The sequence below is a fragment of the Hipposideros armiger genome, unplaced genomic scaffold, assembly GCF_001890085.2.
Source record: "Hipposideros armiger isolate ML-2016 unplaced genomic scaffold, ASM189008v1 scaffold_613, whole genome shotgun sequence".
Classification (NCBI taxonomy): domain Eukaryota; kingdom Metazoa; phylum Chordata; class Mammalia; order Chiroptera; family Hipposideridae; genus Hipposideros; species Hipposideros armiger.
Window position 1 is genome coordinate 210,062 of NW_017731963.1, and position 26,557 is coordinate 236,618.

The window sequence follows — 26,557 nt, forward strand, 5'->3', positions numbered from 1 at the left end:
AATACAAGCACTGGGTTTGGTTTCATAAAGAATGCAATACCTACTTTCCACCGAGTTTATACTCTGCAATTCATGCATTTGTGTGTATGTGTGTGTGTGTGTGTGTGTGTGTGTGTGAATCTCTATGTTAACTGTTATAGAATTAAACTAGAATCTGATTAATTGGTAGACTGATTGATTTTAAACGTCGGGCCTACTCTACAAATTAAGAGCTCTGGGCTGGGGTTGCTCTTACCCCTCTAGAACAGGCCCAAAAGGATTCAATATGCCCATGGACAAATCAGAACTGAAGGAGTTCATGAATGGGGTGGGTCTGAATATTCTACACTCATTTCATGTGAGCTGAGTTCCTTTGCCATGAAAACAACTGGATAGGATCAATTAGGAAACTGGGGAGGTAGCACCAAAATAGACCAGGCCAAACCCGACAATTGATATACTAGTACAGAATGACAGCTTACCTGTCAGGCAAAATGGTTTCAAGAGCTGAAATAAAGTAAGGAACCACAACATCAATCCCTTTCAAGTCACAGCAGAACAAAGGAGGGGAGTTTAGAATAACGCTGGCCAAGACAGGATGGCACACATAATCATTTATCTGCAAACCTTGAATTAAAAGCATGTAAAATCTAGGAAAGCAAGAAAAAAATTTTAAACAAACTGATGAATTGTTTTCATAATTATTATTTTTTACATAGTCACCTGAAAGTCTATTTTCACTCTTCACTACTTCTAGCCTTTAAAAGGTATTACTGGAGTTAGAACAATTCAGAATTAAATACACTAAGAAACAAATTATCTTTCCTAATTAAAAGAAAAAAGATTCAAGTCTATTATACCTTCTTGAAGTTGTAAGCCTTGCAACTCAAATTTATAGGTGCCTGCAAATGAAGCAACCAAAACAAAGCAAATGGCTGCAGTGATTCTCAATAAACTGAAGGAATTAATTGATGTCAGTAAAATTTTGCAGCGTTTCACAATTCCTGAAAAAAAAGTGTGTTGTATCTTTTTGCCCCTGAACTAATATTTTTGGAGGGACAATGAAAGAAAGAAACCTCATTCGACTTTGCATTCATCATGACATGAAGGTAAATCTGCATAAGACTCCTTTTAGGAATATACCTAAAGAATACCTTACATTTAGTATACCTTACCTTGAATCTCTCCTCTAATCCCTAATCAACTAAGCATTCAATCATCTATCATTCGAGAACAACTATACTGGTATACTCTTTTTAAGGCACTTTTTTCTTCTCTGCTAAACTCTTCTGAAAAAACTTCCTCATCTCCTGGTCATTGCTCAACCCATTTTAATCCATTTTTTTCTCCCCAAAACTAAACTAAAAACCAAAGGCCTCTCAACTGCTAAATCCAGAAGACACGTCTAAGTCTTAACTTACAGCACTTTTTAATGCCTTCAACCCTGATTACTCCCTTCTCTCCTTATTCTTCTTTGACCTCTGTGGCTATTTCCTTTAACAGGTCTTCTCACTCCACCTGCCTCCTAATATTGGAGTTCTTCAGGCTGCCAACCTCAGTTCTCTAATATTTCCTCCACTAGCCTAGTTTTAAAGACAACTTGAGCCACTGAATATAATCAAATCAGTCTCTAGCCCGTAACTTTCACCTGAGCTCCAGGTCTACTAGCCAAAAGCATATTGGATACCTGAGGGCGAGATGTGTCTACTGATGTACCCCAGTACTGCCTGTGTACAGTAGTATAAATATTTATTGATAAATATCCCACAGGCACCTCAAATTCAATAAGTTCAAAACTAAGCTCATCATTGGCCCCCTCACAAATTTGCTCTTTTGGTTGGTCATCCAACCATTCATCCAGTCTTATGGATCAGACAGAAAGCTCATGGTCACGGTCTTCTTCCTTACTGCCGATGATACCATCTGGGGTATCTCTCCAACCAATAGTCTCCCTCCTGAGAAACGTACCCCGACCCACACAGGAGTGCCAGCATCCCATGTGACCCACCTTCACAGCCATAGCTGACTAGACCAGAGGTAGACACCTGATTAATCAGATTCCCCTTCTCAGGAATCTGAAATTAGGATTCAGGGATGCTAATTTCACCTAGACCAAGGCCATGAAAACTAGGAACTTAGAAGCATACTGCAATATAAGAAAAAGAGCTGCAGAGAAAAGAAGAATGAAGCAGTTCTATTGTAGAATACCATGAAGACAGAGAAACAGGAAGGAGGAAAATTGTTTTGGTCCTTAAACACTTTCTAGTCCCTGGTTCCTCCCCTTCATGAGGCCCTGCTGCACGTCTAGACCTCAGAATGTATTAAGTAGTACTAATTTCTCATAACTCATTTCCCTTTTGGTTAAGTCACATCAAGAAGGTTTTCTGTTACTTAAAGCCAAGAACCTATTAAGATACCCAGGATTAGTACCCTGTACGTAGAAGTCTGTTTCGTATCTATATGCTTCTGCACTTTGTTCCCTCTGATGGTTTAATCCTCTCTCCTGAGAACCTAGCAGATACACAGACACCTGAATGCTCTTGTTGATAGTAACATGACTTCAGCAGCTGTGAATGATCAGTTGAGGAGGGCAAAACAGAGTCAAAGAAAATAGGCGGCCATTAAAAGCTAATTTCAGAAAACAATAAAAAGCCTAAAGTGTCATAGTGGAGACAGAGTGGAGAGATTAGAAGGAGGGTTAAGTAGCAGAAAGGCAGGAGTTGGATGACCAACTAAAGATACAGAGGGAGAGAAGTGAAGTCTAAGATGACTCCTAGTTTCTGCCACGAGCAACTGAATGGACGGCAGAGCCATTAACAAAGATTGGTTGAGGTCATAGATTTCGACAAGACGACCCTAACCAACTTGCTAACATAGTCTAAATACTACCCATCCAGCACAATCATCCAATCCTCTGTAACTCTTTCCTGAACCCCATGGGTACCTGTACGCTGCTTCTTCCTCTGAATGCCCACAGCACTTTATCTGTGCCAACTTCGTATTACCATTGGATCACTGCTCCTTGTGTGCATGACTTTACTCAAGAAAATAAGCTCCTTAGAGGCGAGATTTACAGCTAACATTTCTGGTGTCTAATACTGTGTCTAATACTGTGTTAAAAATTTATTTAAAAATTAGTGTGGTCCTTCCAAATCTCTTTATAATTAATAAAAGTCAAATAAATAATACTTTGAAAATAAAAAGGGTTTTAGGGATCTTTACCAAATCTAATAAGGCAGATAAAATGGAAGAATTAAAGCAAAAATTTCAATTACTTACAGACATTTGCAGGTATTTCAAATAACATTTACTTATCAATTCAGCCTACCAAGCCATGCTACAAGTTTCACTACCCCAACTATATAAATGGAAAAATAAACAAAAAAAAATTCTAAGACCTGGATAAATAAGCTGGCAGAATCTCTTCTCCAGTCTTCTTGCTACAAAAAATCCTACACAGTGTCCCACAAGCCTCAGCTCTTCCTGCTTCATAGTTATCAGGAAATTCACTTGCATCAAACATAGGATTGGAAACCATGGTGTCTGTGGACATTTGTGACCCTTTCCGTCGAAACTCCATGCTAGCTTGTGTTGTAATGGCTGGGGAGAGAAAAGGAGGGTTTTATTATATTTGTCAATATGCAAATAGGCTCATGGGACCCTGGACACAAAGATCAAATGTTGGTGTCATTAAATAGCTATGTGAATAGAATCCAATAATGCTTTTGTTTAGCAACTATGTCTTAATTTTTTTTAAAAAAGGGCTCTCTGAAATCTTCTTTGAAAATGGGTAACAATTAATTTACAGTGGTATTATCATTGTAACTGATTCTACAAGTAGTTTCCAACTGAATTTTTGATCAGCAGAGTACATCTGTATATATCTGTATGATGCAGATATATAACACATAATTTGGCTTTTCTATTATTTATTCTGTTTTTAACTTCCCCTATAGAACAATGCTTAAACATTAAGAAATACAGCTACTGCAATTTACACATTACCCCAGATGGACATCATAATTGAATGGGCAATACCATGCCAGTTTGTGTACTTTAGGGAGAGGGCAAGTTAAGGATGACAAAATGGGTAGGAAGAGAGAGCATTCCCACTATCCACCCAACTCCAAAACACACACCAAAGAATCGTCCAACCAAGCAAAATGAGAATGAATTTTAACAACCACAGACAGCAGCTAACTTGAGGTTGATAAATCAGAAAATTGGATCGGTAGTAAAGATTATCATGGTCATTCGTTGTCACTGAAACAGAAGCCCTTCGAAAGTTGCCTTTATTTTTAACAAAAGATTTCACAATGTATTGAAAATCACTCTGAAATCTTTTATCACTCCACACAAAATGTTTAAATTATTTTGTAATAATAGATTTAATGGAATGCAGAGTCAAGCATAAATCTTTATGCAACTTCCCATGAGCCATTTTTAGTCCTGAATAAGCTATCCAGCAATAATACATTTGAAAAACACTACATGCAGAATGCATACAAATCAAACACTAAATCTGTATAAAAATAAGCTTAAAGCTTTAAAAAAATAAAAAAATAAAAAAAAGCCAAAACACAGTTAGTGCAAAATCCTGGAATTTATGACATGACCAGACTAGTGTACAGAAATAATGGGACTGATTCAGGCAGATTAATTTGCTTTTGCCAACAATCTTCCCCATTCAAAACACAGAAAAGTATTTTTCTTCCCAAGTGCAAAAACTACAAGAGACAATGACAATCAAATTTTTTAATGGAATTATGAAAAAAATAAAAACATGACTGCAATTAAGGAGAAGCTTCTGGTTCCTACTTACAAGATTTATAAGAAAGAAGAATTTGGATAAAAGATGCTGCAAGATAATAGAAATAAATGGAAACAAATCAAAGGACAGCAGTAATTATAAAATACTTTAAAGATGGTGAAAATTTTACAATAAGAAGCTTTTTAGCTTTTTAAAAATTAGATTAAAAGCTTTATGATACCACAAGCTAATTCAAAAACATAGGAAATTGTGCATTCAGATCCAAAATTATAATTTTTGTATCATGCAAAACAATGAACAAAGAAAATTACACAACTACAAAAGAATTGAGATTCTGAACTGCCCATTACGTGCATTAAAATTTTAATTCATTAACCCTTCCCAGCTCAATGTTACTTTTACAAAGCACAGTGTATTGTCAAGTAAATCTAAAGCTAACCAGTTCACAGAAGCAAACAGTTTAAGTTAGAGGTGAATAGCATGGCAGAATTCCTTGATGACAGCCAGTACTTAGAAAACAGACTAACAATGTTCGTATTCCCAAATCTCCCACCACCCCCAAGACCTCAAGAATGGCACCCAAAAATTGCACTCTAACCATTCAACTATCTGGACACCTCCTGTCTCCTGGGTAACGTAGCAGCCTTTCTCATCTCTGAACACAAGGCAGGGAAGAGGAGCTTCTATTCTTTCCCCATCGAGGAAAATTTATTATAAGAATTAAAAATAAGAATTTGTTGCCCACATATGATGTGAATTCTGGCTTCTATCTTTTGACATAAGACGATGAGCAAAGCTGTTACAAACTCCCTAGAGGGTGGGGAGATCTGTGCGTTCCCTTTAAGCCAGTCCACCAAGGAGGCAGCAGGTTGAACCACTCTGGATTCAGGTATTTTAGTGTCAATAGCTTGATACCCAAAAGTTACATGATAAGAACTGTATCTTAATAAAAATAAAAAGTAAAAATACGACTGACTCATTCTAGAAAATACAATACAAATAAATATAAACATGGTTCAGAAAACTCAAAATATAAAGCACATGAACATAAGAAAATATAAGGCAAAAATGGTTTTTAAAAGTTTTCATTTAGTCATCATAAGTACATTTACTTAACCATAAGCTACTTCAAACTTATAAATAAAATATGGAAATGGTAGAATATAGTGTCTGAATCTGAACAAAATAAAGGAATCCCTAACCTCACACACAATCTCAAGTTGTATTCCTGAACATGTCATTATATTCACAACTTTTTAAAATTATTTATAAGATTTTTAAGAGCGTGCAAAATAATTATATGTATATATGCTAACAGACATAGACCTTAGTTCTGAAATGATATATAATAGATAAGAATGCCTTTCTGAAAGAAGAGACTTTATGGCCATTGGTTTTATCCTTGGAATGAACATTCTCCCTAGAGATGCATAAACTAATGCAATTAGACATCCTTTTACCTCAAGCTATTTCCAACCCCAGTGGAAAAGTGCTTTCTTACCAAACAACCAATACACTCATTAATGCATACAGCACAGTGCCTGGCACAGAGTAATTCAGGTCAGTAAGTGCTAACCATTATTATTATTCAGCTCTACAAGACATGTTGTAAATATTCATGTTGTAAATGTTCTGCATTACCCCACCCTCCCATCCTGCACCCTATGCCACTACTTCCAAGTTTAATGGTAAGATGACAAAAATAAATCAGGTTTCATTTAGGCAGTGTTTCATTTCTGTAATAAAATCTAAATGAAGTTATCAGGGTTGAGCTACGAATTCTCCTCCAGTCTTATTTAGTTTCAGAACAAATGGTATTTTTGAAAGCGTACCCTTGAAATAAAGTTCTCTAAACTAAAATTTGAGAGGTTAGGGTCTTTTGTGAAGCAGAAATTTTCTGATATTTATATGTACTAATGAGTGAATGGTTGTCAAAATCTAAGAAAACGCTATTTGTGAATAAATTTCTGGTCAAAACCTTGAATTCTTTATATCAATATTCTTATCCTGGCTGACATGAAGGTAACTTCCAGGTCACCTACTGAAAGGAGTTTGATTCGACAACAAAAAAAAAATGGCTAACCTAAAGTGTATCTAATAAAAACCAGACAAAAGCCAAACCTCATAGAACAAACATAAAAAGGACAGGTAGGAAAACTTCTAAAATTCTATTACTTCAGCTGGAAGGGGTTAAGCACAAGACACTGATTGGTCAGAGACAGAGAGCTTTTTAAGATACATATTAATCTTGCAGGTAGGAAAGATTAAAAAGAAAAAACAGAAAAGAAGAAAATGATAGCATATTTCTTGAGCAATATTTACCAGTCATGCTGCTGTCTCTGTTTATCCCATTATGAAGTTTACAGTGAACAAATGCTGCATCAAATAACCATGATCCAAAGAGATTCAAGATGCTGTTAACCTTTGGTCTCCGAGGGGCAGGTAGTGGCCGGGGTTCTGAACTAGTCTGATTCGGACTTGACAGAGGAGAAGTGGAGGATGTCTGGTGTTGAACTTTCGAGGCATGAGCAGTACTAACCTATTAGAACACAAGAATATACCCATCCTCATGAAAAGTTTGAGAAAGCAGCAGAACTTTTTTTAAAGGACGGCAGATTAAAAAGGCAACTTTATACATAATAATTTAGGCATAACAATGGTGATGGAAACTCTTACTGTGCTTGTCTTCATGGTGGCCTTATTCACCGTAACAGCCCGGTGTCTCCGGTTATGTGGTGGGGTGGTATTGACAGCAGTGCTTTGAGGCATACTTAATCTGTTCACGGGTGTTGGAGGAGCACTGTCTGATCGGGGTCTAGAAATGCCTTAAAAAAAAAGACAAATGGAGTTATTCTTCGTAGTTCAAAATATGTAGTCAGAAAAATCTTCTTTTTCTTAGCATTGTTTGATATATTTATATAGAGACAACAAAAAGCCTCTAACTTATTGCAAATAATTATTCCTAATTTGTCATTTGTAATCAAATCTGTTCATCATTTTCTTTAAGCCTTCCATAATAGTCTCTAAAACCAGACTCTAGAGTTATCTACATGTAAGCTCTTCAAACATCTAACAAGCCGCACAAAATTTACCTAAGAATGCATCCACCAGACAGCTGATTCCACGCATGGCACGAAAAAATATTTGAGGCAGATGTTTAAGGCAGGGATACTGATTCAATTCTTGCGGCATTCCGCTCACATTCAAAAACTGTTCCTGAAATTTGGGAGTGGAGCTTATAATGGCTGGGTTACTCAAATCCACGGGATTACTATCAAAAGAGAGAGAAGAATTAATTACACATTTAGAAGTTTCTTTAGCAATAAACTGCATGCAATCTAATTTAAGAACAGGGCTGTTTGTGCCTATTTATTTCAAAGAGGAGACTAATCTGTATTTAACAGGCGAGAGACTCAAACATCAACGCTTCTTTACAGAAGATCTGCAGTGTGTTTACATAAACTTATTCTGCCTATTCAGAGAATGAGAATCAGAATAAGAACAGAAATCTTTAATTTTTTAAGAGTATACATTGATATTTTTCTAATATGCTTGAAATTAAGCAGTGGAATAAAAACTGTAAATCAATCAATAAGAACTCCAAGGAGAAAATTTTATTATAATATTAACATATCCAATTTAAAAAAAAAAACTAGTGAAAAATTGGAATGACTAAAGCCATACATTTCAAAACAACATATTGGGACTTGAGTTATATTTTATGTATTAGTAATTTTAAATATTTCCACTAAAAAATAGATTTAGATTTCCACTCAAAAAGGTCTGCTTTGCTGTCCATTAAATAGCTGCTCTAACTCAAAGCAATAACCTATAGCCAGCACCTGGAAAGAATTTCCACTAGCTATGAGGTCAAAAGAAAAAGGCTAATACAAATCAGTAGTTTATATTGGGTTGTCGGAAAAGTCATGACGTATTTTTTCTACGGTTTTCGTTGCAAAAATGCGTCCTGACTTTTCTGACAACCCAATAGATTCTCTGCCCTTTGAAACCTCTCTTTCCATCCACTCAGACTCTTAATTGCAAATGGGAGCAGGGGAGCATACATACATGTATGGAAAATGGGCTCCTAGTCTTAGCACACTGGATCCAGACGACGAGTTCATGTGGGGTAGAGGAGATAAGGAGCCTAGGAGCAGCGCCAAAAGGCACTTTTCCAGATGCAAACCGGAAATGATTGTATTGGCACTCAAATTCAGAGAACAGATTCAAAAAAATAAAATTTGAAATGAAAATGGGTAACAAAGGATTTAGGTCAGATCACAGGAACTGCATCCCTGAAGCTCCCAATGCTCTGTCTATCTGACACATGTGGAAAGCCTGTTAAAAATCCAGATTCGACCTAGATTTACTGAAACAGAACCTCCAGGTGGGACGTGAATGGCAGATGGCCATGCACAAACAAGTCCAAGGACAAGCATTTGAGAATGGTAGTATCGTAATCAAGAGAAACCTTTTTTTTTTCTGGATAAAGATAAAGCATTACCATACAAGACAAAATTTTGGTGTCTATCTTCCCATCATATTCTGCCCTCTGCCCAGGAAATTTGCCAATGACCATGGTAGCCCTTTCTTTCTTTTTTTTTTTTTTTAACATTTTTTTATTGGGGAATTGGGGGGATGGGAACATTGCTGGGGGAATTGGGGGAAGGGGAACAGACTAGTTGCTGTCGTTTTGTTATTCAATCTAGTTGTGGAGGATGTTGCTTCACTGGCCCAAGTTGGCACCATCATTGCGCTCTTCTCTGGCGAGGCAGATCAGTCGCCGGCTTCTGGACGGCCGCTCACTGCGGCTGCTGGCCGCTCACGCTGGCTGCTGGCTACACACGGTAGCCCATGGCAACCCACTGCCACAGGGGCTGCAGCCTACACCGTCGCCGGCGACTCTCGGCAGCCCAGCTCCAGGTTGAGCTGTTGTTCAGCATCTTAGCTGTGGAGGGCAGTGTCACTGGCCCTCATATGTGGGATCCGAACCGGGGCCCTCTGGCATCCCAAGCGAGTTCTTAACCATCGCGCCACTTGGCCGGCCCCATGGTAGCCCTTTCTGAATAACCTTCATGGACCTGCCTCCCACCCAGCCACAGCTCTTTTAACAAACAGGGTAAAACTGTCCAAAAGGTATCTATCCAGATGCTTGCTAGAGACCTACAGCTAATGTAGCCTAACAAAAGCAACTGAATCCAATTTATCGTGTTTGAGAATGTGAGCAAAAAGAAAGCCCTGGTGAACTAAAATGGCTAGAGCTGTTAAGTCACACAGCTGTTTAGACCACTGGGCAGTTATGATGGGGCTGCATGTACCCCAAAGGCAGGAAGAAACAGGAACTCAGGGGAAGCCTGACAGAGAAAGAAAACAGTGTATATGTGCACAAGAAAAGCAAAAAAGCCAAGAGAAACAGATGCCAGAGTGGCTTGACCCTAAGGCTGCCTTGACGCCTCCCCATCTTGAGTACCGGACGTTCAGTGTGTCTTAGAGCCCAGTGAGACCTCTCTATCATCTTTTTCACCTGCATTTGCTCAAGTAGGTTCTTATTCTTTATATCTGAAAGAAGCCTGACTAAATAATAAAATCTTTCAGCTCATGAAAAAAGATAAAGCCTGAAAAGATCAATTAATAGTGAAGAAATGGGAAAAGATTATCCAAGAACTACCTCTAAAAAAGATTCCAGGACTAGTTTTACTGGTGATTTATTTCAAATTCTTAAGGAATATACAACAGCACAGAAAAAGATAGGAAGTTTCCTATTCTTTTCTTTAAGTTACCAACATATAAATTAGTCAAAAGAGAGAACTAGAGACAATTTGGGAAAAAAATATTAAAAAACTAGTTTAGCATTCTATACATAACCAAGCATAAGTTTTCTCTCAGGAATGAAGGATGATTCAATATTGAAATAAATTAATATATCACAATAAAAAATTAAAAACATTTAATTGCTTAAATGGATCCCAAAATATGATTTGAATAAAATGCAGTACTATTCCTGATTTCATTGATATTTTTAACATTTTTTAATTGCTTAGGAAACCAGGAACATAACAAAAGAATAACTAATATCAACAGCCAACATCCCACTCAAAATTTCTTATAGTAGAGGCATTCCAATGACAATCAGAAAAGAAGGATGTCAAAACAGTGTCATTTTACTTCAATGGTGTTCTAGAAGTTTTGACTAATGCTGTAAAATAATATACAAAAGTATTATAACAATTGTGGCAACTTTTCAAGCACCCATGAGATAGTAAACATTGTACTGTTTTACATGCTTTTTCTTCAATTCTTATAACAAGATGGATACTATTACAGTCGACCCTTGAACAATGCAGGGGTTAGGGGCACTGAACGCTAAATCCACATATACATTTTTTTTTTTTTTTTTTAGCTGAGCCATCCTGCTACCTGTTGGCAGCTCAGTGGCTGCTCAGCTCAGGCTGGACTCGAACCGCTGTTGCTCAGAGCTCAAACTCTTGAGTGAGCTCTTAACCAACTGAGCCACTCAGCCAGCCCTCACATATAACTTTTGACTCCCCAAAAACTTAACTAATAGCCTACTGTTGACCAGAAGTCTTATCGGTATCATAAACTGTTGATTAACACATATTCTGCATGTTACATGTATTATATTCTTACAATAAACTAAAGAAAATGTTATTAAGAAAATCATATGAAAGAGAAAATATATTTACAGTATTTATTGAAAAACATCTACCTATAAGTGGACACACACAGATCAAGCCCGTGTTGTTCAAGGATCAACTGTATTATCCCCATTTTATAAATTAAAAAGAGACTGAGACTCAGAGAGGCTATTTGCTTGCTCAAGTTCATCAAGAAAAAAACAGAACTTGAACTCATGTACAGGTCTTACTACCACCAAAACACTTTTAATTAATAATCACAGACTTGAGCATGAATTACTAGAAAGGAGATACTTATTTGCAGGTAAGTATCCATAATGCCTAGAGCTCTTTTAAGTGTCCAAAAATAATATACAAAAAATAAAATAAAACATTTTCTTTACAGCAGTAATAGCCACTTATAAGATTTAATAGCAGGGAAAAAAGTGAGCCTTTCACAACACCAGCAATAGATACCTAGGAATAATGGCAAAAGAAATATGCAGATTTGTGTGAAGAAAACTACAGAACACTTCTATAAGATATTTAAGATTCTAAAAAAGAAAAATACCTACTCTTAGAAAGACTCAATATATTAAGATATCAGCTTTTCCAAAATATAAAGACAGGTTTAATACCAATTCTCATCTTTGGCAGTCTAGCTAGCTGTTTACTAGTTTTTCTTTTCCTCCTACTTTTCTTGCAATTAAGTGTGGCATGTGTATGAGTGCTGGTCAATGGAATATGAGTAGCAGTAGTTTACATCACTTCAAGGCCTGGTTCATAAAAGCCTCCCACATAATTTTTCTTGCTCTCTCTCCCATCTGCTAGCCAGAAACAGAGGCTCCTGCTTACAAAGCTGGGGCCCTAATAATACAGCCACATGTTGAAGATGGCAGAGCCTCTGCCAGGCTGGGTCCCTGAATGACTATGTAAGCAGAGCCACTTCCTACCTGACGTTATGAAACTTACATTGTACTTAAGCCACTAAGATTTTCTGATTCATCTGCTAATACAGGATGTGTTCCTTACCCTAATTAATACAAAATCCAAACCCCAAAAGGTTTTGTGGGGGTTTTTGTACTTGTGTTTTGTAACTTTATCTGGAACGTTAGGCAACAAAGAGAGAAAAAAAATTCTAAGAAATGGAAAAAGGGAAAAGACATTAAGCCTACAAATATTAATAACTACCATAACATTAAAATAATTAGGAGTGAATCTTGTACAAAAATGAAACAATTAATGGAATAACATGTGACCCAAAGACAAAACCTGGTATATTAAAAAGGAACTGAAAATGTCACAAAGGAAACAAACAAGAAATCATAGGCGAATATTGATCTGATCAAAGAGCACAGACTTTCTAATCTTAACGGAAACAGAAAATGATCACAGAAAAATAGATTAAAAAAATAAACTGAAATCACTGAAAGATGAAAAACACAAATTATAAACTGAAAAAAATGATAGAAAATGGTTAACATCCTTAATTTATAAAAAGGTCACACAGAGTAATTTAGAATCACTAGTGTTTAAGCATCAAGACAGTACAGGACAGAACAAAAGTTCCAGAGCCCAAGGATGGGGCTACTAGAGAGAAAGGTAAGAGCAATGAAACTGAATTGAATAAAATTACTATAGAGAAAGAAATAGCAGGAAGTAGCAATTTATCCCTATGTGGAATTTTCAACAAGACCATTAGTAGAGAAGCCCTGAGAGCCAGACCGACCAATCAGTGATGGTCACAGAGAGAAGCAAGGTAGTCTCCAGTCCCCACAGAATGTGACAAAAGTCCTGGGAAACATATCATCATCCAGGCTGCAGCAACAGACAAGAGAACAAATGCTAAATCTTCCACAGGGAACAAGCTTCCTGATAATACAGACCAGGAGCAGCCGGGGACAGCCTGGCCCAACTGCGATAGGGAGAGCGGGAGACACATTATGTAGATATGTGTTGTCCAATTTGGCTCCTTCGGACACTCAGAAATCCAACAAGAGAGTTACAACATGGTTCCTGCCCTAAGACACTGGGTAAAGAGCACATGAAAAACTAAAATAACAGTACCTTAACATATGTAAAAAGCGAAACCATGTCTGTGCAACACACTCATTATCCATTTCAGGAGGGATCAGACTAGCATCTTCATCGGGAACTTTAAATGGAGGAAATGAAGGACCATATGTAAAACGTAGTAATCTAGAAAATAAGAAAATGCACACCACTAAGTACATTTTTTAACAGAATAAAGGATGTACTTGAGCATTAAGATACAATAAGATAAATACAAGAGAAAATAGATGAAACATGTATTATACCTCACTGAAGCGAATAAGATAAATGAAAACCCTTGTTTATAAAACAAATTGGAAGATTCCCAGTTTTATAAAACATTTTAAAATTATTTAAAACATCTAATTTACTTATTTTAATAATTTATTATTATTTATAATTTGCTTTTATTTATATTTTATAAGTTGTATAATTTATATTATAAATTTGTTATTTATAAATTTCTTTACATAATTTTATAAATTTATATATTATTTGAATTTATGACATTTAATATAAATTAAATATTATTTCACATTATAAATTTTATATTTTATTATATAAATAGAATACATTTATAATATATAATCATAATTTTGTAATATAAATTATAAATTATGTATTATTAATTTATAAAATTAAACTGTTTTTAAACTTTAACCTATAGTTGCAAATGACAAATAGTAAATTAATTATATAATAAAATATGCAATTATATTTATATAATCTAGTCATCTAATATAAATAATAAATTATTTAAATTATTTTTAAGATTCATCCCCTTGCAAATGCCTTCAACACAACTAAGCCATAATTTATTTATAATAATAACAGCAAAATATCACATTAAGTTGAAAAAAGTAATTCAACAATTCAATTACTTAACAGTGATAGTCCAAATGTAGTAAAACTGTTCAAAGCTCTCTGACTCAATTATTCTACATCTAAAGATTAGAGCTTAATAAAATAACCAAAATACACACCAAGATTATGCATAAAGCATTCATATCAACAATATTTTTAAAGTAAAACACTGGGAACAACATAAATATCAAAACAACAGGGAATTATAATTCCATTCATAGAAACAACCCAGTTTTTCAACCAAAAACAAAACCTGCAAAGAAATAAAAATAAGAAAGCAGAAACCAATAGCTTAAAATAGGCTTAAGAAACATGGCGACTAAATATAATATCTAAACCCTGTTTGTTTTCTGATTCAGTGGAATCAACTGCAAAAAGAAAAAATACTGAGACATTCAGGAACATCTGAACATTGAATAGCTAACTGACATTAAAGAATTGTTAGCATTTTTTAGGTGTGATATGGTATTGTGACTGTTTAAAAAAGAATCCTCGTCTTTTAGTTACCTATTAAAACATGTAGGGTTGAATGAAAAAACAAGTCTGAAAAAAATAAAGCTTAACAGTTTACTCATAGACTAATGATGGTATTATATATAAATGGTAAAAACAACTTACAATGGTTAAACAACTGCCTACTTTAGTTACAAAGCAGCACATCACTGTAGGATCCCATTTCTGTAAAATTATATATAAACATATACAATGGGATTTCTGGTGAAATTAACTTTTTCTGTTATACTTTTCCATGGTTTGTTTTTTAAAAATAATGATCATGAATATTTAAGAAGGGTGGGATGGGGGGAGGGGTGGAATGCAGAATTTACCTGCTTTTCCAAGATATTTGCTGAATCTGAAAGGTTTTAGATTAGACAGACACGAACCAAACTACCACATCTATTTTTTAAAAGTGGCTCAATTCTACATCCAAAGTACCGTAATGACAGACACAGAATACAAGCTTTTTACAATGTTTTGCATGAATCCCAGAAAGACACAGAACAGGGGAAAGCTGCCTAAGGCCAGCAGATGCAGGAAGGCAAGTCAATGACACCCTACCTGGAAGTGAGCGCACAGATGACCTTGCTCCACTGCTCCACCACTGCGGGATGGTGCCTCCAGTTAGCCACCATCTCCTTGGCTGTTTTCCAATACGGAGGTGTTGGGAAGCACCGAGTACAAGCTAGTAGCCAAACCTCAAAGAGAACACCAATCAACTTCTCTGCTAGGTTCTCAGCAATGCCACCTTACCAACAAAAAGAAAACGTATCTGTGGTATACTTATTTTTAAAACAGAGTCTTTAATTCACTAATTTGCGAGAATTGGTCAAAAAAATGAAAATACATGCAATGTTAAGTTTTGACTTTCAAATAACCATTGAATAGTAAGAACAAGAAACTATTTGTAGGAGCTCCTATGAGGGAAATCATGGATACACTGACCAATTATCACTTTGAAAGATTTCAAGTCATCCTGCTCAGTTCTTACTGAAGATCTTAATCATCCAGCAGGTGGGACAGGAGCACAGAGGGGGAGAACGGAAAGGATGAATGCCTACGATGAGGGACTACCATGAGTCAGTTTCTGTGCCAAGTAGTTGATACACATGACCTCCCATAATCCTCACATTAATTCTACAGGACAGGTATTTATAATATCTATTACCAATTATCAATTAACCCATTTTGAAGATGAAAAAACTTAGATTCAGGAAATTTAAGTAACTTCAATTGGCCCAAGTTCACACAGCCAATAATGAAAAGAATCAGAACGAATACCCAGGTCTTCCTACCTCCAAACTTAGTTATAAATTGCGTCAGGCGTTTGAAAGCCATGCCTTCAAGGGAGAGGGGGACAAAGAAGGAAGCAAAATGACTAGTGCTGCACAGGACAGAGTCTCGACCATGAAACCAGAGCTGTTCGTCCGCTCTGAGTCCTGGAACTAGGGGTAACAGCAGCGGTCTGTACTCTGCATAGCTCCAGAAGGCAAACTTGTGACTTGAAGGAAAAGTTATAAGGATGTGTATGTCAAATAAGCAAAAACCAAGTTTCCACAACCATGAGCCCCAGAAGGGGATAAATTGCCTGCCTTGTGTTGCTGAGATCCCAGGCCTGGGGGGTGTAGCAGAGAGACACTGAATCAGTGACTGGTCAGCTATCATCAATACCAGGCACAGTATTCCTATTATGGGGTCACTTTCAACACAAAAATTCCACGATTCCTTTTAGATATTTTCCTGGACACTACTTCTGTGTGAGAGCACAAGCACACTCACATGTGTGTTAGTAAGAGACTACACATATGAATAAATAACAGGGAATTTGGAACTAGAATATCAATTTATAGTCTGTGTCCACTGTGCTATAACATACAAAACAGGGCTTCTTTTAAAATACACTCTAAAGTCTTATCAAAGGCTTTTTAATGGCTAAGTAACAAACAGAATACTGTCATACTTCCAAATAGAACATTTTAAGACTGTGTAAGTTTCATCTGCTAAACAAAATATCTATCAAGTTTTCAGAGTCTACTTTGATAGCTATTTTGTAATCAGGTACATTACATATAGGCTCTAATTTGATTAGATGTTTCTTATGCAGACTCTATCTAATATACTAAACAAGCTACTGTTCCTATAACTATAAAAAATACATTAATTCACTGAGTCCTTCCCTACCATTACTGAAGGTAAAATAACTTCATCTTGTGCCTTTGAAGGTTTCCATTCTAAGAACTGTTAACCTTGGTTTGTCAATTATTGTGCCAAAATTTAAAATTAAATTGTATTTGAAGCTCAGAAATAAGTTAGAAAAAAAAACTAACAAACCTTGAACAGTTGGCGGGGCTAGAAGTATGTCATTAATCTGCAGGAGAAATAACAGTAAGACTTCCCAGGTTTCTCGGGCCATGATAGATGACTCGCGGGCCAGTTTCTGAATGGCTCTCAGGACCTGTAAGCATAGTCGGATCTGACTGGAGCCCTGTTCCTGTCTGAAGAAGATAGATAGATGTCACTGACAAGCCTTTAGATGAGTAAGCAGCAGCTTACAGACAGGTAACTATGGATGCAGCAAGCAAGGGTCCATCCACTGACGTTCCCTAAGAACATCAGCTGACAAGACTAGGCACACCGTCTTCCCTTCACAGTTACTCCTTCCCCGTCATATAGTTCAGCACTCAGATCTCAGCCTACCACTTGTATGAGAGCTTGAAAGCTCCTGGGTAGAGAAGGGGAGACTAGAAATGTAAGCTTCACTTCTGGATTTTCTACATCTCTCATGTGCCTGGCATGTAACAACAGGTATGCAACAGGTTTGTGCTGTATGAATGAATAAATACCCACAGCCACTCGCGCTGCTCACACTGAAGCAGAATGGCCTTTGCATTCTGTTTTAAAAAATTTAAACGCATTCACAAGAATTCTAATGCACATAGTCTCTTTGGAGCTAATGTCTGCTAGCAAAGAGCATACGGACCCAATGGAATATCCTAACAGGTCTCTAAAACTTGAGGTGTGAAAGCAATTGCCTCAGAGATGAGCACCCGCTATTGCTGTTCTAGTAAAAAAGGCAAGTTAACCCAAGATGAGGGCTCCAAAGGCTCTCAAGATACCCTAGAAGAAGTTATATAACTCTTTTTAGTGCACAGTACCATTTTGGTCCAAGGGAATAAAATAGATCAAAGTATTAGGGCTGGGGATGAAGAGGTCCAAGCCCCAGCCCTTATCCACACAATCCAAAGCAGACTATCTGCGAGTTTTGAGAATAGTAGAAAACCCACCACATCAGCGAATGGTGGGTTGGCCTCCAGACCTCCTATGTGAAACCCAAGACAAGTAACTAATATTACTGAAATAAATCTGAAGGCCAAGTTTCTATATATTGTGACATGTCACAAAAAAACTCATAAAAAACGTCTGAATCATTCCTCCTTAATTTTAAATGCATAAGGGAAACTGCAAAACTGTTATTCTCTGGAACATTAGAGATCTTGCTCCCCAGCGTGTCATCAAGTTGTCTTAAATAAGCCCTTACAAAAAAAAAAAAAAAAAGAAAAAAAAAGTCTGAATCAGAGTAGGAAATCTCAGAGCCTCCTCAAGAAATCTGGAAAATGAAGTGCATACCCATGGAACTCCTACCCCAACCTTAGGATAGATTCTCGGACTCTAAGCCATGACCCAGAAAACCAGAGACTTACCCCAGAGTTGCAAACAAATGACACCACTAAGTTTTCCCAAAAGAAGTCAGACCTAAAGCAAAGGATGAGAAATTGACCTAGGGAAAGCCAAGAGCCCCCAGGAGCAGGGAGATGGCCCATGTTTAGGTAGAGGTGAATCCAGTCCATGAGGGCTCAAGCTTGTGCCTGTTGCTCTGCTACTTGAAGGAGAATAAGAAATTATATAATAGCCCCAAACCTCATCTAGCCATATAAGAGGGAGCCCAGAATAAGAAATAAAAATACCACTAGTGATAGTGGGGCTGACACTCTTCCAAGCTAGCAGTAACACTGCATGCCTCCCAAATGGTAACCAGGGCCTACCCACTATTTCCAGGTATCTGCCCAGTGGCAGGAAAGGAAACATCTGGTCCTTGGATCTAGTAGCCTCAGTCAGAAGGCCTAAGCTCAAGGGCTGTGTACAAGTTTCTAAAGCTAAGAGAAGCAAGGTAATCTTTACTAAAAACTAAATAGAAAGTTCTAAACACCAGAGATTTTCCTTCCCCCACAATACTTTCAAAAGTAACTTGTGCTCTTCAGAAAACCTGTTCAAGAACAGGGACTGGTGAACTATGGCCTATGAGTCAAATCTGGCCTGCCATCGGCTTTTTAAAATAAAGTTTTATTGGAACACAGGCTCATTCATTTATGTATTGTCTGTGGCTGCTTTCTCTATACCAGCAGAGCTGAGGAGCTGCGACAGACAGCATACGGCCCACAAAGCCTAAAATATTTATAATACTATCTGGCTCTTTACAAAAGTTTGCCAACTACTACTTTATAATATCACATTTTTTAAAGTACAGTATATTTGAGCAACATATCAAAATCCTGATCATTTTTAAAAGATGGTTCACTCTCTATTATGCAAAAAAATAAAAGAAATCAAACGGATAGGAAAAAGAGAAAGGTTACATCCACTCTGACTTAATCTCTAGCAAAGTGGTAAATAGCAGTTTCTTCTATTTTGAGTGTCACTTTTTATAGAAACTACTAAGTAAATTTGATGACAATTTTGTGAACTATCTGAATCAAAAGAAAAAATGAAATTTCCAATAATGGGAGATGAGATCATAACTCAATATCCAGCATTGAAATTATCCAGTTCTCTAAAACATTATTGGCCAGGAGAACTCTAATACTCAGTTCAGTACCTTCTCAGAAGTATGTACACATGCTTTTGAGAAAACAAGCTAATTACCAAATAATAAAATGAATAATTTATAAGGTAGTCATGTTTCTCAAAAGAGAAAAGCAAAAGCCTAATTCAAATGCATTGACTTTTTTCATCGATAGAAATTTGCTGAGTACTGAAAGGTGGTAAGCGTACAAAGAGGAAAGAGACACTGTGACAATACAACTCATGAGACTGTTCCATGAAGAAACAAAAAGGCCAACAAATTAAGTCTCCTAAATAGGATGACAAGAAAGCATTAAAACTATTATACCACTTGAGAAGAACTGGCTTAGCTACAAACAACATACTAATTACTACCAACCATTTCCTGTTATTATTTCCATTTGAAATCAATAAATACAAGCAACCAGCATTTAATTCACACCTAAGATAATACCAGTATTGCACCAGGCACTAAGGAAGCCCAAAATATATACAACCCAGTTCCTGACTTCAAGTTGTTTAGATGGGGAAATGAGTCATACACATTTTAAAAGATAAGAAATAAAACAGTGGAGAGATAAAAGAGTGGCACAGGAAATAAGTACCATACAGCTTCACAGAAGGTGTGGTCAAGGTGGGCCTCAATGGTCAGGTAAGGCTTCTCTTTACAAGCCAGAATTTAAGATAAACCAACAAAAGTGAGATGAAGACAGCTGAGAGAGGAGGGGGAAGGAGGAGGAGGAAGTAAAGGAGGAAGAAGAGGAGGAGAAGGAGGAGGAAGACGAAGAATGAAGGATAGGCAATGATGGGGAAGATCTTTCAGAAGTCTTAGGGAATGCTGACTTTATGAGTCTGACCAAAGAGCAGGGCTCATGCAGATTTAGAAGCAGCTAATCTGGTAGGGGCTAGATTACAGCAGGCATTTCAGACAAGTAAGGAGTTTACACCTGACCTTGACACCTGAGTTCTTAATGGAGATTTTTCCTTTTTAATTCAGATTTTCCAAAGTAATCTTCCTGCTATATTTAAAAAGCTAAAATTTACAGAGCTGGCTTTTGGGTGATTCAAAGTCCCTCACCACCACCTAACAGATCAAAAACTCTAACTAAGCAAAACTTTTCTAAAAGGAGGCAAGCCCTCTTGCCTCTTTTGAAAACATTGAAAATAGCTAAAAATATTTTCTTACAGAAATCCCCACAACTGGGCAGGGAGCTAACACTTTCTTCTCCATTAATTTATATAGTTCCCAAATTCTTTACAATAACATAATTTTTTTTAAATGAGAAAAAAGTATAAGCACAACTAAGGCACATATCCTGCATTACAGTATGTAAAGTCTCTGCCTCAGAGAGGGGGTGAAAATCAGTAACAAACTGGCAAGATAATCTTTTGGCCTATTACCAACTGGCCCATAATACCGTCAAGTCTGCTTACTTCAATGTCTTTATTCTCTCATAGGAAAGATTCATTTTTAGGTAGAAGGCTTAGCTTGCCTTTAGCTTAAGTGGGTATAAGAATTATGATAGGCAAAAGTATCTTTCTGAGTGGAAGGGAAAGAGGTCACAGTATTTTAATATCTAATAGCTATCAGGTTTAAAAGAAAATCCAAAAGCCTTTAAAATGAACACATACTTGTTAAAAACTCCTAGTAAACATTATGTAAGCCCATCTCTCCTATCATTCATATTAATATACTCTTTAATTGAACAACAGTGAAAGTAAAATGTTCAAAGGACTAACAAACAAATAACATTTATGAATACTTCACTATGATCCTGATAACAGGCCAGATAGATAGGGATAGCTTACCTTGGTACAAAAAGATTTTGCAGGTGTTTCAGTATACTTTGAACATACAGATTAGGCTCTTTAATAACTGGCAATGGAATAGAATCTTTCGGCAACACTAAAGCCATAATCCAGTCTGTATATACATCAACACAATATTTTACAGTCTCTCCATCCAATGGAAGGGTCAGTCCATAGCAAATTACTTCCATGGTCCATTTTACCTAAACAAAAGAAAATATACATATAGAATTATCACACATCCCTATCTATAGCTCAGTAGACTGATTTAAAATGTCAACCTCTTTTATTGCCAAAAAACTTCTCAATTGACAGTATATTCATCTCAATATATAGATCAGATTCATTCTAAAGAATGCACGCTCAATGTATAAAACATACTTGGACATTTCCTAAGCACAAGATTTAAGAAGAAAATAAATTACTTATTTCTAAATAGTAAGCCTATGTTGGCATTTACCCTTTAGACATTATTACTGTTTGCTCTGTGAAATAAAAAGTAAGTATAGGTCATCTTGACTTTCCACAGAGAATAGAGGCACAGAAATAGAAAATTTTAGATATTTGTCTCCACTTATTTGTATACAGGTACATACGTCATTTAGGAAATTGTGCACATAAATTCAGTCACATTCCATTTCCAGATTATGCAATGTTAACAGACAACAGGAAGGAAAATGAACTGCTCAACTCTTACCTTGTGACTATTCTCTCTGCCAAATAAAATAATATTTAAAATGGAAAGGTAAGAATAAACACAAGTGAGAAGGGACTGAAACTGGGTAAGTTTTTAACAAGGCACTTAGCTGCACTAAATGAGTTCCAGCCTCCTGACCCATCTGAATCACATCCTAGAGGCTGAAAGAACTTGCCTATGAGACTGCTGAACCACTGCCTGCAGTAAGAAAGAATAAGGTGTGATGAAAAAGGGAAAATAGCCCAATTTGCAAAAGAGCATGAAACTATATTACAGATACTGTAAACTAGAAAGTTTAAGTGAATTCCAGACAAAATTGGGACAAATTACTAAGCAGATGATTGGTGAGCACTTATAAGAGAGGCATGGTCACTGGGAACCAGCCTGCTGAAAAAGAACAAGTCATGCCTGAGGAGCTTCATTCCTTTATTAACAGGGTTACTGTGGAGGCAGCTGAGAATTGTATAATCCTGGCAGTTTACAAAGCACTTCCATAAATATCATCTACCCGTCAAAATAACCCTGTGTTAGAGAGTAAACTATTCTCAGCTTATAGATAAGAAAACTGAAGCTTAGCAAAATTAAGCAATTGAACCCTGGTCTTCCAACTAGAAATCTGAAGGTATTCTCACCCTGCCAGTAAGAGCTTTCTCTGTGAAAGGGAGATCCGGGCTTTGGCAAGAAATCTGGTGAGATGCTGGACATCCTTGTGAACAAGATGGAGACATATGGCCCAGAGGAAGGTAGAATGACTCGATTTATAACTGGTGGAAACACCAGATGAGAGAATAACAGTGGATTAATGTGTCAAGATCATTTTAGAAGAAGGTGCCCATGGCATGCCAAGGGCCATGTCAAGATTTTAACTTAGGAAAAAAGATAAAAACAGATTATATGCTGCCCATTTGTAGATATCACAAAGCTAAAAAGAACAGTTTAGTTGTTAGACAAAAATTCAGGATTCGAAGACTTCCACAGCTTAAAACTAAAGTTGCATCAAGATAAATACATGTATTGAAAATTTTAAGCTAAAAACAACTACAAAGGCTAAGGGTAGAAAATACATAACAGCAATATACCAATATAATATCATGTAACGTAATGTAATGTACAATAGCAATGAATGCTAAAGAAGACTATAATAGCAGAGTGGAGATGTGACAAATCAGAGGGTGGGGGCAGGATTTAGCTGCACTAGAGGAAGAATTTTTTTAAAAGTTACAAGTCCCTAGTTATCAGATAAAAGACGAAAGAAAAGATATCTTTGGTGATAGTTTATTTGTATAATTATAAGAGAGGGCTGTTCTCTTATATCCTTTTGAGGGAGAGAAAGGAGGATAAACAAGGACTGCACCAGAGCACCTCTATCCACTCATGTGCCATCTCTTCCCAGGAGAAGGCAGCCAGGGATTACAAACACAGCCAGAGGAGAGCATGCCAGGGCAAGTGCTGGTCCTCAGGGTAAGTCTCTGCTAGGACACTCCGAAAAGAGAAAAATGCTCCTCACATAGGGATGAAGACCTTCCAAACACACCTCTGAGTGGAAATCGGAAGACTGAGCCTTGCGCTTAGGAGAAAGGCCTGACACTCAAGACTATCTTGGGCACGTAGCTCAAGTGGATAACTGAGTCGGGCTAGCAGGAAGTCCCAGCAGCACATGGCACAACCTATTGCATGTAACCCACAAACTCTGAGCCCCCAACCAACTCAAAGTCAAAATTGAGAAGACACACTACAATGGGCACAAATCCATGAAATCCATGAAAAAGACAATGTGAAATAAATTTTTCATTAACTTATATTTTCACATAGAATGAAGTGAAGAAACACTTACTTCTTTGTCAGTTTTTAATAAACTCTCACTACCAGCCACTGAAGGAGTAACTAAGGCCTGCCCGAGGGGGTGGACCACCGCATTGGCCACCTCTCGCCCAACGCTCTCTGGATAGCTGTGCAGCACACTCGTGTGGCCCTGATCATTCTGAATCACCAAATGCAGAGACCTCCATTCAGAGTACATCGTGCCGCTAAAGGACTATCCAAATGGCACCTGAAAAGACAAAACAGAATTACGTGTCAAATTACACTGTTGTAAATTAATAAGGGGAAGTAAAATACAGATTTTACCCTACCTGGCAAGATAAAGAAGCTGCAAATATATTGCCTCAAAAAGACCGATAAGAAAACACATCTGAATGTTTTGAGAAGTGTCCTAAAATAGCCTCACGGTGAGATCAGGTAGGAAGGCAGGCCCTGGGAAGCAGCTGTCTGAGTACCTTCCCAAAAGAGGCCTTAGAAGCCCTGGAGCAGAGCTGGGACAGACGGCCACTGTGCAGGGAATAAAATGATCAGATCTGGTACACTCACAGCATGAGGGAATCCTCCTCGCTATGTTCCAGGATAGAAGAGGATGGAGGAATGGAGTGCCCTAAGTAGGAAAGGGAGACAAAGGAAAGAGTTTACTCTAAGACCCAGATTTTTCAGTCAATGGTTTCCAAGTACCTAATGCATACTGGAAACATACCCCTGCAATTGCCCACCAGTGTCCTCAAATCAGACATAATATTCTTTGGGAATATTTCATTCCCTGCAGCAGTGGTACACAAACCTCTGGTAATGAAACACCTAGAAGTCACAGCGTCCTTCAGAAAACACATTAAGAGCTGCCACTTCCTGAGTATTTACTACATGCTACTTATGTAATCATCAAAACAACTCTATGAATATTAAGTAGTTTAATTTTATTTCACAGATGAAAAAACTGAGGCATAGAGAGGTTTGCTTCTTACCCAAGGCTTCAGAGCTATAATGTGGCAGAGCTGGGTTTTTAACCCACATGCTCTTAACCATGGCATGTACTGCCTCTCCCTATCCTATACATTCTCCAAGGCATATACTGCTTTTCCCTATGCTGTATATTCTCCATGAAATGATACCCAAGCCTACCATACAAATGAGAGCTTTTAGCTACAGAAAACGTATCTGTATAAATGCAATGTAAATATTACAATCATAAATGCCATATTCATGAAGAGAATCAAACATAGTTAAGCCTTTCTAATTTATTTCTGTAACTTCCATTTTCTACTTGCTCTGAAATGTTTGCCCAGCCAGCAGTTTAAACAAAATACATGGATACATTTAATCTTTAAAAAGTTCTATCCCTTAAGCTAATTTTTCTTCAAACTAGCAGTTTAATTTTATCTTAGAAAACCTCATTCCAGCTCATCAATTATCAGTGTTTTTCAAGAAGATATGGCATTTGACAATCATGGGCCCACAGAATGAAGATCAAACTCCTTAGCATGAAAGTCAAAGTCATTCACAAACTGGTCCCAAACTACCTTTCTTTCTCCTTTCATACAGAGGAACCCACCACTTTCCCTTCTGTGTCTTGTGAACCCTTCCCGCATTTGATTTAATCTTCTCAGCTTCTTTTGGAATCTGATGGACTCTGGGCCCAGGTACCTTTCAGTGACCTTATGAGGTCTGATGACCTCCTCTCCTCTGGACTAAGATGCCCTGAACTGGGAAGGCAAGAGGGATGGGCCAGCACTGAACAAGGTATCTACAATTTGAAGGGTGGGTGCGACTATTAAAATTGTCTCAGTTTCCACAGGATTTATAAGGATTCCTGCCAAGGATATCCTGGTATCCTACCCGCAAAATAAGCACTCTCAAAAATGGAAGGGGAAAAAGAAAAAGCTCTGATAGGGGGCCATCCCATCAGATGACAATTTATTCCCATACCACACATTTTTTTCCTCACCTTTTTAAAATTCACACACACACACACACACACACACACACACACACATGCATACATATACACACACATACATATATAGTATATATACACGGTATAAAATAGACACCGTGTGTGTGTGTGTGTGTGTGTGTGTGTGTGTGTGTGTGTGTNCACACACACACACATGCATACATATACACACACATACATATATAGTATATATACACGGTATAAAATAGACACCGTGTGTGTGTGTGTGTGTGTGTAGTCTCTTACATAAATGCACAATATTATACTACAAGGCTTTTTGTTTTGTTTTAATGAAGTTTTTCAACATTTTCATTTTTTTGTTTGGCTTCATTACCTGTCCAAATAATTCATTTCCCTGGATAGATAATCCATCTTAACAACCTAATGTTTCCTCTTGTATTTTGTTCTACCTTAACTTAATCTTATTAAAATAATTTATATACATGTATAACTAGGGGTTGTATACTTTTCTATACATTCTTTTTTCTGTTCAACAGTTCCTCATGAATATCCTTCCAATTAATAGATTCTTTTTAATGGCTGTATAATATTCCATGACATGGGCATGGTATAATTTATTCAACCAGTCTCCTAATCAGGTACATTTATTTCATTTCCCTTTTTTTTTTGTCATC

General features: G+C 37.0%; 1 protein-coding gene across 11 annotated transcripts in view; it reads right to left on the reverse strand.

Moving 5' to 3' along the window:
* RALGAPB (Ral GTPase activating protein non-catalytic subunit beta) overlaps nt 1-26,557 on the reverse strand; it is an 83,303-nt gene that overhangs the window by 45,915 nt on the left and 10,831 nt on the right. For 5 of the 11 annotated variants that reach the window (XM_019625072.1, XM_019625070.1, XM_019625071.1 and 2 more), the window contains exons 2-12: nt 23,979-24,194; nt 21,448-21,650; nt 17,131-17,294; nt 15,361-15,547; nt 13,453-13,584; nt 7,843-8,021; nt 7,427-7,575; nt 7,073-7,289; nt 4,802-4,837; nt 3,378-3,579; nt 462-629 (exon numbers count right to left, since the gene is read on the reverse strand). In XM_019625072.1, the coding sequence (XP_019480617.1) occupies nt 462-629; nt 3,378-3,579; nt 4,802-4,837; nt 7,073-7,289; nt 7,427-7,575; nt 7,843-8,021; nt 13,453-13,584; nt 15,361-15,547; nt 17,131-17,294; nt 21,448-21,650; nt 23,979-24,164 (1,823 nt within the window). In that variant the 5' untranslated portion in view covers nt 24,165-24,194. Of the gene's footprint in view, nt 1-461; nt 630-3,377; nt 3,580-4,801; nt 4,838-7,072; nt 7,290-7,426; nt 7,576-7,842; nt 8,022-13,452; nt 13,585-15,360; nt 15,548-17,130; nt 17,295-21,447; nt 21,651-23,978; nt 24,195-24,276; nt 24,481-24,511; nt 24,573-26,557 lie in introns of those variants that run through there. The other 6 variants (XM_019625076.1, XM_019625074.1, XM_019625073.1 and 3 more) reach the window with 3 other exon arrangements.